Source organism: Scatophagus argus, chromosome 16 (genome assembly GCF_020382885.2).
Source record: "Scatophagus argus isolate fScaArg1 chromosome 16, fScaArg1.pri, whole genome shotgun sequence".
Taxonomy (NCBI): domain Eukaryota; kingdom Metazoa; phylum Chordata; class Actinopteri; family Scatophagidae; genus Scatophagus; species Scatophagus argus.
This window is the reverse complement of record NC_058508.1, coordinates 15535391-15546485: the sequence shown is the minus strand read 5'-3', so window position 1 is coordinate 15546485 and position 11095 is coordinate 15535391. Positions and strand designations below refer to the sequence as shown.

The 11095-nt window shown below is 40.9% G+C and overlaps 1 protein-coding gene across 1 annotated transcript; it reads left to right on the top strand.

Annotated features, from left to right (window-relative positions):
• The first annotated feature begins 385 nt into the window (after window positions 1-385).
• On the top strand, window positions 386-10833 carry LOC124072948 (myosin heavy chain, fast skeletal muscle-like). The gene is made up of 39 exons (XM_046414752.1): window positions 386-604; window positions 766-909; window positions 996-1152; window positions 1247-1274; window positions 1363-1474; window positions 1556-1648; window positions 1729-1792; window positions 1909-2007; window positions 2108-2211; window positions 2291-2429; window positions 2533-2651; window positions 2759-2908; window positions 2993-3163; window positions 3243-3549; window positions 3845-3918; window positions 4025-4112; window positions 4196-4313; window positions 4428-4551; window positions 4636-4772; window positions 4980-5235; window positions 5393-5635; window positions 5725-5901; window positions 6085-6230; window positions 6350-6440; window positions 6549-6938; window positions 7067-7193; window positions 7349-7467; window positions 7776-7972; window positions 8061-8244; window positions 8322-8487; window positions 8667-8791; window positions 8920-9228; window positions 9322-9525; window positions 9617-9742; window positions 9862-10032; window positions 10153-10257; window positions 10335-10430; window positions 10560-10691; window positions 10798-10833. Exons 1-39 carry the CDS (start codon window positions 401-403, stop codon window positions 10816-10818), a joined length of 5817 nt encoding a protein of 1938 aa, XP_046270708.1. The 5' UTR covers window positions 386-400; the 3' UTR covers window positions 10819-10833.
• The last annotated feature ends 262 nt before the right edge of the window (window positions 10834-11095 follow it).

The window sequence follows — 11095 nt, the reverse complement described above, 5'->3', positions numbered from 1 at the left end:
TCAAAGACGGGTGAGTGCACACTTCTATAGCATGTCTCTGTGACGTTATTACATTGTATCATTGTTGGTGAAAAAATTACACTGCTTTATACAGTTTACAATTTTTATTACTTTACTTATCTTTTCATTATCATTATTATTACAGATGATTTTTCATCATCATTTTTCAAAAGGCATTTTTTAATGAAATTATAAAAACTTACACTAGTCAACCTAAAACTTATTTTATCGCATCTTTATCAAAACAGGGTACCAAGGACTTTCATTTTGCATCATCAGTTGAGGTAAATTCTTCGAGTTAATTGCATGGTCTGTGAAATAAAAACAAAAAGAAACTTAACTTATTAAACTAACTTATGTTTTAATTTCTCATATTTTCAGGCTTCACTGAAGTGCCACCATGAGCACGGACGCAGAGATGGAGCAGTATGGCCCGGCGGCCATTTTCCTCCGGAAGCCAGAGAAGGAGAGGATTGAGGCCCAGACTGCTCCATTCGATGCCAAATCTGCCTTCTTTGTGGTTGATGCAGATGAGATGTACGTCAAAGGCAAACTCGTCAAAAGAGAGGGTGGCAAAGCCACAGTTGAGACAGATGGAGGAAAGGTGGGTGAATAATTATACAGTTTAAAACACCATGATAAAAACATAGTTTTGTCCATCTGTTTTGATTCACAGACCCTAAATGTCCATTTCACTGAAGTGATAAAACTTTGAACAAAATGTCTCTCAGTGTCTTAAAACTGTTAATGCTGTTTTCTATTAAGACGGTCACTGTAAAAGAGGATGACATCCATCCCAGGAACCCTCCAAAGTTCGATAAGATGGAGGACATGGCCATGATGACCCACCTCAATGAGCCATCTGTGTTGTATAACCTCAAAGAGCGTTATGCATCATGGATGATCTATGTAAGATTTTACTTTACTTCAATGAGTATATAATGAATCTCTATACATACAAATGTTCATGCATTGTTTATTCTCTACTATTACAGACCTACTCTGGGTTGTTTTGCGTTGTTGTGAATCCCTACAAGTGGCTTCCTGTGTATGATGCTACATGTGTGGCAGCATACAGAGGAAAGAAGAGGATTGAGGCACCACCCCACATCTTCTCCATCTCTGACAATGGCTATCAGTTCATGCTCACTGGTAAGACCAATGTCACTGATGTCACTTAATCATAACCTTACTGAAGGAAAGTTAGAAATGTAACTCATGTGAGGCATATATGTTTGTATTTTAGATCGTGAGAACCAGTCAGTCCTGATTACGTGAGTATATAACAAAATGTTGTGCCAAATCTTAATATACTTTATAATAATGAAGCAGAATCTTGATAATGTGTCTCTTGTACCTCAGTGGAGAATCTGGTGCAGGAAAGACTGTCAACACCAAGCGTGTCATCCAGTATTTTGCAACAATTGCAGCTATTGGAGCTAAGAAGGCTGAGCCAACACCTGGAAAAATGCAGGTAAAATCGCTAATTCAGGATACACCTGTTTGTGAGAGGGAAGTTAATTTGAATGAACGTAACTTGAATCTTCTCTTGCAGGGCTCTCTTGAGGACCAAATTGTTGCGGCCAACCCTCTGCTAGAGGCCTATGGTAATGCCAAGACTGTGAGGAATGACAACTCCTCTCGTTTTGTAAGTAGAAGAGGGAATATATGAGACTTGTTTGTTTGCTGTTTGCAAAAACTGATGTTTTTAATGATCTGCCTGCCTAGGGTAAATTCATCAGGATCCACTTTGGTTCCTCTGGCAAGCTGTCATCAGCTGATATTGAAACATGTAAGTTTCAACCATGGTAGTCAAGATTCATCTCAACCACAATCTGGTCTCTAAAATAACACATTATAATGGAATACAGTAATCTCAAAGTTTTCATTTGAATTTCTTATTCTTAGATCTGCTGGAGAAGTCCCGTGTCACCTTCCAGTTGTCTGCTGAGAGGAGCTACCATATCTTCTATCAGCTGATGACTGGCCACAAGCCTGAACTGCTGGGTAAGCAACACACAACATCACTGGAACAGAGGAATACTAAAACAATAGCAAATAGAAACAACATCAGTGGAAAAGCTCATATATTTTGTTTCTCTTTCAGAGGCTCTTCTGATCACCACTAACCCCTATGACTACCCAATGATCAGTCAGGGTGAAATCACTGTGAAAAGCATCAATGATGTGGAGGAGTTCATTGCGACAGATGTAAGTTTACACTTCACAGTTTGTTTTAGGTAAAAATTTTTGTCAGTATGTATTTAAATTTATTTCCTGTGTAATACAGACTGCCATTGACATCTTGGGCTTCAGTGGTGAGGAGAAGATAAACATCTTCAAGCTAACTGGAGCTGTGATGCATCATGGAAACATGAAATTCAAGCAGAAGCAGCGTGAGGAGCAGGCTGAACCTGATGGCACTGAGGGTAATTGCTTAAATACCACATTCTCATCATGCACACGTTTGTAGTGGTTAAAACTGTAATGTGTTAATGTGTATTTAGTGCATTATGTGTTTCTCTCCACCAGTGGCTGACAAAATCGCTTATCTCCTGGGCCTGAACTCAGCCGATATGCTGAAAGCTCTGTGCTACCCAAGAGTCAAGGTCGGAAATGAGATGGTGACCAAAGGTCAGACTGTGCCACAGGTAATAAAAAGAGAATTTGATGGTTGACAAAAAGAATACAAAAATACTTTCTTTGTGATCTAAAAAAATTATTCTGAACAATCTCTACACTAAAATCCATGTTTTAGGTCAACAATGCTGTCAGTGCTCTGTGCAAGTCCATCTATGAGAAAATGTTCTTGTGGATGGTTGTCCGTATCAATGAGATGCTGGACACAAAGCAGGCAAGACAGTTCTTCATTGGAGTGTTGGATATCGCTGGATTTGAGATCTTTGATGTGAGTTGTTGAAGCATATCTGAGCACTTTTAAAGTTCAGCCCTATTTTGCCATGACATTGACAATGTTTTTCCATAATTCCAGTTCAACAGCTTGGAGCAACTCTGCATCAACTTCACCAATGAGAAACTGCAACAGTTCTTCAACCACCACATGTTTGTCCTGGAGCAAGAGGAGTACAAGAAAGAGGGCATTGAATGGGAGTTCATTGACTTTGGTATGGATTTGGCTGCCTGCATTGAGCTTATTGAGAAGGTAAGAAAAGTCTGTCGGGTAGAACTGAATTCCTGTTGTCTGTCTACATTATTGTGAAATTGTCAAAATTTCCCTTCAGCCAATGGGCATCTTCTCCATCCTTGAAGAGGAGTGCATGTTCCCCAAGGCCTCTGATACAACTTTCAAGAACAAGCTGCATGATCAGCATCTTGGCAAGACAAAGGCCTTTGAGAAGCCAAAGCCTGGAAAAGGCAAGGCTGAGGCTCACTTCTCCCTGGTGCACTATGCTGGTACAGTGGACTACAATATCACTGGCTGGCTGGACAAGAACAAGGACCCCCTGAATGACTCAGTTGTTCAGCTCTACCAGAAGTCTTCAAACAAACTGTTGGCCATGCTGTATGCATCTCATGCTGGAGCTGAAGGTAAAAAACAAAAAAGTACCCAGTACAATAGTATGCTTTACTACCAATTACTCCTATTAATAGCACAAGATAGTGAGCAACATGGTAGGAAAATTGCATTTTCTTGATTCAGAAAGCGTAGCTAATAATGTTATGTGAGAATCCTTCGTGTGTGTCTGTTACACTGGGTTTGGGAAAAAAGTTGATATGAGTTCAGTGGTAATATTTTCATCCATGTGACATGATTTATAAAATCCAATTAATACTGTGCTATTTATTCAGTACAATTAATACAAATTCTGGTTTTGCAAACCAGAGGCTAGTGGTGGTGGCAAGAAGGGCGGTAAAAAGAAGGGCGGTTCCTTCCAGACTGTGTCTGCTCTTTTCAGGGTATGTATTTTTTCATACATAGATATTTTGGAAAACAATTAAAAGCCAAATTCGTAAAACTTATGACCTTTTCCCATTGACTTTATATTTTGATGCTGTTCCACAGGAGAACTTGGCCAAGCTGATGACCAACTTGAGGAGCACTCACCCACATTTTGTCCGCTGTCTGATTCCCAACGAAACAAAGACCCCAGGTGAGACCCCACAGTGTTACGTTTCTTAAACAACGATACAAAGAAATATCAATAACAAAACTACATGAATTTTTAAATCTTAGGTCTTATGGAAAACTACTTGGTCATCCACCAACTGAGGTGTAACGGTGTGCTGGAGGGCATCAGAATCTGCAGAAAGGGCTTCCCCAGCAGAATCCTCTATGGTGACTTCAAGCAGAGGTGACTGCAGTTTTCATTATGAGCAAGTGAAGTTGATTTAAGTGGAAGTTTTGTGATGGTGAATGACAAAAGTAAGTGAGTAAGTGTAAGTAATAAAATCATTTTCTGTTGTAGATACAAAGTGCTGAATGCCAGTGTCATTCCTGAGGGACAGTTCATTGACAACAAGAAAGCTTCAGAGAAGCTGCTGGGCTCCATTGATGTGGACCACACTCAGTACAAGTTTGGACACACAAAGGTTCATTCTCATAGATAACATTTCTTTCATAGTTTTCCTGTTTGATGCATATTTGCTTAAGTTTTGTTTTCTGAAACTACATAGGTGTTCTTCAAAGCTGGTCTGCTGGGTCTCCTGGAGGAAATGAGAGATGAGAAACTGGCTGCGCTGGTGACCATGACTCAGGCTCTCTGCAGGGGCTATGTCATGAGGAAGGAATTTGTTAAGATGATGGAGAGGAGGTAGGATTATTATACACTAGACTGAACTGTTTGGTCCATTTGAATAGTGTCCAGACATTATTTTGTAATCCTCACAGTGTCCAAAAGAAAAACTGTATTTTTTAAGATATTTTCTATATTTTATTTTATCTATTATTGAGATGATAATCTTCTCCGTTTCAAAACCATCACAGTGATAGTGATATTTTGTTCATTTTTATTGTACAGAGAATCGATCTTCGCCATCCAGTACAACATCCGTTCATTCATGAATGTGAAGAACTGGCCATGGCTGAAACTGTACTTTAAGATCAAGCCTCTTCTGAAGAGTGCTGAGACTGAGAAAGAGCTGCAGCAGATGAAGGAGAACTATGAAAAGATGCAGTCAGACCTGGCTACTGCATTGGCCAAGAAGAAGGAACTGGAGGAGAAGATGGTTTCCCTGCTGCAGGAAAAGAATGACCTCCAACTGCAAGTGGCTGCAGTAAGTAGGAAACAAAAAGAAGTGTGATTCTGTCACATACACAGTTCACTTCTGGAACAATATTACTCACATTTAAAGATATCTAGGTGTGATAAAAAGAGGCCACATACCTTCACAGTCTTCTAAACTTCTTTGAAATTTATTGTATGTTTGATAGGAAGTTGAGAACCTCTCTGATGCCGAGGAAAGGTGTGAGGGACTCATCAAAAGCAAGATCCAACTGGAGGCTAAACTCAAAGAGACAAGTGAGAGACTGGAGGATGAAGAGGAAATCAATGCTGAGCTGACTGCCAAGAAGAGGAAACTGGAGGATGAATGCTCTGAGCTCAAGAAAGACATTGATGACTTAGAGCTCACCTTGGCTAAAGTGGAGAAGGAGAAACATGCCACAGAAAACAAGGTTCAAATGATACTAAAACTACATTTTTAAAAAAAATAAACAATATGGATAAAAGTGATGGAAATAATGCATCTTTCACATCATTTTAGGTGAAAAACCTGACAGAGGAGATGGCATCTCAAGATGAGGCCATTGCTAAGTTAACCAAGGAGAAGAAAGCCCTTCAAGAGAGCCACCAGCAAACACTTGATGATCTCCAGGCAGAGGAGGACAAAGTCAACACTCTGACCAAGGCCAAGACAAAGCTGGAACAGCAAGTGGATGATGTAAGAGAACCGTTGTTATGATGACTTGTTTCCATTGACAAGTAGCTGAAACTGTGTTTTAAATGACATGAAAAGAATTCAACACAATATGTCCTGTCAACATTTCAACATTATCTGAAAAGCTTGTTTGTATTTATGCTGTTGTCTTTTAAATACCTAAAATCAACTTCTGTCATGCCATAGCTTGAGGGGTCACTGGAACAAGAAAAGAAGCTCCGCATGGACCTTGAGAGAGCCAAGAGGAAGCTTGAGGGAGATCTGAAATTGGCCCAGGAATCCATAATGGATCTGGAGAATGACAAACAGCAATCAGATGAGAAAATCAAGAAGTACGATTTTAACATTTTTTTTTTGAAGTTATTAATCTCTTTTTCAGGATCTCACTCATTACAATCCAACAACAGTAAAAACCATGAAAGTGAAAGATTTTTTTGCTATCCTCATCAAGGAAAGACTTTGAGATCAGCCAGCTCCTCAGCAAGATTGAGGATGAACAGTCTCTTGGTGCTCAGCTTCAGAAGAAGATCAAGGAGCTCCAGGTACCTTATTCAACATACATACAGTATCAGATGCAGGCAAAACAGGCTCCATAAATGAAAAACAACAAATTATGTTGCAATTTATAAACCTTGTTTAATCAAATCTAGGCTCGTATTGAGGAGCTGGAAGAGGAGATTGAGGCTGAGAGAGCTGCTCGGGCTAAAGTTGAGAAGCAGAGGGCTGACCTCTCCAGGGAGCTTGAGGAGATCAGTGAGAGGCTGGAGGAAGCTGGTGGAGCAACAGCTGCTCAGATCGAGATGAACAAGAAGCGTGAAGCTGAGTTCCAGAAGCTGCGTCGTGATCTTGAAGAGTCAACCCTGCAGCATGAAGCTACTGCAGCGGCTCTCCGCAAGAAGCAGGCTGACAGTGTTGCAGAGCTGGGAGAGCAGATCGACAACCTCCAGCGTGTCAAGCAGAAGCTGGAGAAGGAGAAGAGCGAGTACAAGATGGAGATTGATGACCTCTCCAGCAACATGGAGGCTGTTGCAAAGTCTAAGGCAAGTGATTTGTTCTTAAGTGAGGGATCTGCCTTTTGTTATACTTTGAAACAGCGACTGCGACTACCAAATACGGCATTGACATACAACATCAATACTCAATACACATCCTGTTGTGTTGTTTATAGGGCAACTTGGAGAAAATGTGCAGAACTCTTGAGGACCAGCTGAGTGAACTCAAAGCCAAAAATGATGAGAATGTTCGCCAGCTGAATGACATTAATGCACAGAGGGCCAGACTGCAGACAGAGAACGGTGAGTCAACTGTAATTAGTAACACACATATATGATACATAAACACATTAAATGGCAACATATCTGTATCATCAATGTACTGTACTGTAAAAATAAGTACTTAGACATCATGAAAGTTATCTTCATTAACAGCACATGAACATTCTGTCATTCAGGTGAGTTTGCACGCCAGCTTGAGGAGAAGGAAGCTCTTGTTTCCCAGCTGACCAGAGGCAAACAGGCTTATACTCAGCAGATTGAGGAGCTTAAGAGACACATTGAGGAGGAAGTGAAGGTATGAAAAGTTGATTTTCTCTTATTTTCACAATGACTATGAACTTCGTCCTCCACTCAGTAACCTATTCTGTTATGTGTATTCTATGCACATTGTATTATATTATGTAACAGTACAGTGAAAAAGATTACCTGAGAAGTGTTGTCAGCCACTCAAAAAAGGTGCTCTACATCAGATGTAGCACATGCAGGAGTATTGTTTAAAAGCTGGGAGGATCATAAAAAGGACTAATTTACTTATCCACGGCATTTGTCACATATATAAGATCTATTAGAATGTGTTTCTGACATGGACTGCTTGTTCAACAGGCTAAGAATGCCCTGGCCCATGCTGTTCAGTCAGCCCGCCATGACTGTGATCTGCTCAGAGAGCAGTTTGAGGAGGAGCAGGAGGCCAAGGCTGAGCTGCAGCGAGGAATGTCCAAGGCCAACAGTGAGGTGGCTCAGTGGAGAACCAAATATGAGACTGATGCAATTCAGCGTACTGAGGAGTTGGAGGAAGCAAAGTACAAATTCCTCTATCTATTTCTTGATATTTTTATTTTTTGCAATCCTGTTATTCAGCTAAACAAAGCAAATTCTTCTTCACGACAGGAAAAAGCTTGCCCAGCGTCTGCAGGAGGCTGAGGAATCCATTGAGGCCGTGAACTCCAAGTGTGCCTCCTTGGAGAAGACCAAGCAGAGGCTGCAGGGTGAGGTGGAGGACCTCATGATTGATGTGGAGAGAGCTAATGCTCTGGCTGCCAACCTTGACAAGAAGCAGAGGAACTTTGATAAGGTACATAAATGTTACAAAGAAAACAAAATCGGAATTAGTCAAATGAAATCATTTTTCACACATCAATATTTTTACAGGTCCTTGCAGAGTGGAAACAGAAGTATGAGGAAGGCCAGGCAGAGCTGGAAGGAGCTCAGAAAGAGGCTCGCTCTCTCAGCACTGAACTGTTCAAGATGAAGAACTCTTATGAGGAGTCTCTGGATCACCTGGAGACCATGAAGAGAGAGAACAAGAACCTGCAGCGTATGCCTATCTTACTATATTTAATATAAATTCAGCAGTTGTAAGAGTTTTTCTTTGACTTCTGTGTAGTTTATGAGCTTTTATGGTGGTAACATCCTTGACACATATCATCACCTGTTTATGATGTACAATGCATAGTCGTGATACTTTAATTGTACTTGGCTTTGGTTGTTCTATAGAGGAAATCTCAGACCTGACTGAACAGATTGGTGAGACTGGAAAGAGTATCCATGAGCTGGAGAAAGCCAAGAAGACTGTGGAGACTGAGAAGACTGAAATTCAGTCAGCATTGGAGGAAGCTGAGGTAAAATTGTGATTACTATATTGGACCACTGATGTGATTAAAAACATTTTTAAAATTTAACCATGTATTCACTTTGATTTTGCTTCCCCAAAAAGTATGTTTTGCTTTATTTGTGACTTTTCTCACAGGGTACACTGGAGCATGAGGAGGCCAAGATTCTCCGTGTTCAGCTTGAGCTCAACCAGGTCAAGGGTGAGGTTGACAGGAAGCTGGCAGAAAAGGATGAGGAGATGGAGCAGATCAAGAGGAACAGCCAGAGGGTGATTGAGTCCATGCAGAGCACTCTTGATGCTGAGGTCAGGAGCAGGAATGATGCCCTGAGGGTGAAGAAGAAGATGGAGGGAGACCTGAATGAGATGGAGATTCAGCTGAGCCATGCCAACAGGCAGGCTGCTGAGGCCCAGAAACAACTGAGGAACATACAGGGACAACTCAAGGTAAAGTATATATCATGATATATATTTAATAAAAATTGAATTAAAAACTAGCAAATAAAATGGTGGAGAAAGTTCACTTTTTTCTGCTATCAGGATGCCCAACTGCACCTTGATGATGCCGTCAGAGGACAGGAAGACATGAAGGAGCAGGTTGCCATGGTGGAGCGCAGAAATGGCCTGATGCTGGCTGAGATTGAGGAGCTGAGAGCTGCTCTGGAACAGACAGAGAGAGGACGCAAAGTGGCTGAGCAGGAGCTGGTTGATGCTAGTGAGCGTGTCGGACTGCTTCACTCTCAGGTTTGTTTTCACTGATTAAAAAGAACTGTGTCCCATCAAAGATGCAAGACATTTACACATAAAACATTGTCTTGTCTCGGTCTTTATTTAGAACACCAGTCTTCTGAACACCAAGAAGAAGCTGGAGGCTGACCTTGTCCAGGTTCAGGGTGAAGTGGACGATACTGTTCAGGAAGCAAGAAATGCTGAAGAGAAAGCCAAAAAGGCTATCACTGATGTGAGTCTTATGTTTTATGTTTAATGCTACTTCAACAAATACGTGATCCAGTTCTTGCTTGACAATTAATGTCTGGTGGGACAAAGACAATCCTAATTCCAAACTTCCTTTCATGTCAGGCTGCCATGATGGCTGAAGAACTGAAGAAGGAGCAGGACACCAGTGCTCACCTGGAGAGGATGAAGAAGAACCTGGAGGTCACTGTCAAGGACCTGCAGCACCGTCTGGATGAGGCTGAGAACCTCGCCATGAAGGGTGGCAAGAAGCAGCTCCAGAAACTGGAATCCAGAGTATGAACTGCATACACTTTAAACGATCATGATATTTTTAGCTTTAGGATTTAAACTACACTTTCTGCTAAACGTTTTAATGAATTTAATGATTCTTTTTTAATCACCTACATTTTACAGGTGCGTGAGCTGGAGACTGAAGTTGAGGCTGAGCAGAGACGTGGAGCTGATGCTGTTAAAGGAGTCCGCAAATATGAGAGGAGAGTGAAGGAGCTGACATACCAGGTTAATCAATTTCACCAAAAGAAAAAAACACTTTAACGTCTTTGTCCTCATTCACTTACAATCCTTTATTTTCGTAGACTGAGGAGGACAAGAAGAATGTGAACAGACTTCAGGATCTGGTGGACAAGCTGCAGCTCAAAGTCAAGGCTTACAAGAGACAGGCTGAGGAGGCTGTAAGTCAAGTGTTTTATGATATTTATCATGGAAAGGGGGTACAAATCAGTAATGACATAAAGAAACTATAGTCATAAAATGGAATATTCATAAAATACAACACACTCTTAAGTCCAATTCCTTCACAGGAGGAGCAGGCCAACACTCACATGTCCAGGCTCAGGAAGGTTCAGCATGAGCTGGAGGAAGCTCAGGAGCGTGCTGACATTGCTGAGTCCCAGGTCAACAAGCTGAGAGCCAAGAGCCGTGATGCTGGAAAGGTAACTTTTTCATGTTCTGATTAAGGTTGCATTGTATTTTCCTCCGATACATACCAGATATTATTGTATTATACAAAAAAGTACTAATTATCTCTCTTACTTTCAGGGAGCTGACTCTGCTGAGTGAAATACAAAATCCAGCTGAGGAATAATAGAGTTCATACAATATGAGCCCACAAGAATTTTGTCTTGTAAATCTTCAATAAATGTTTAATGCATCTCAAGTGTTCTGTTCTCTCACTTCTTGTCTGTTAAATTGTCATATTCTTCGATAACCAAGTGAGCTTAGATACATGAGACTGTATTAGAATTCTGTGTGTTCATATTAGCAATGTAAAGTAACGAAATAGGACTACTTCACTACTGTACTTAAGTATTAAAATGCAGAATCTGTACTGCCTGTT

Bases quoted from the DNA above. Each gene is read 5' to 3' on its own strand.
- LOC124072948 (XM_046414752.1), top strand. From the start codon at position 401: ATGAGCACGGACGCAGAGATGGAGCAGTATGGCCCGGCGGCCATTTTC. The intron at 3,164-3,242 runs GTAAGAAAAGTC...ATTTCCCTTCAG, and splicing joins GCATTGAGCTTATTGAGAAG to CCAATGGGCATCTTCTCCAT. The intron at 5,636-5,724 runs GTTCAAATGATA...ACATCATTTTAG, and splicing joins AACATGCCACAGAAAACAAG to GTGAAAAACCTGACAGAGGA.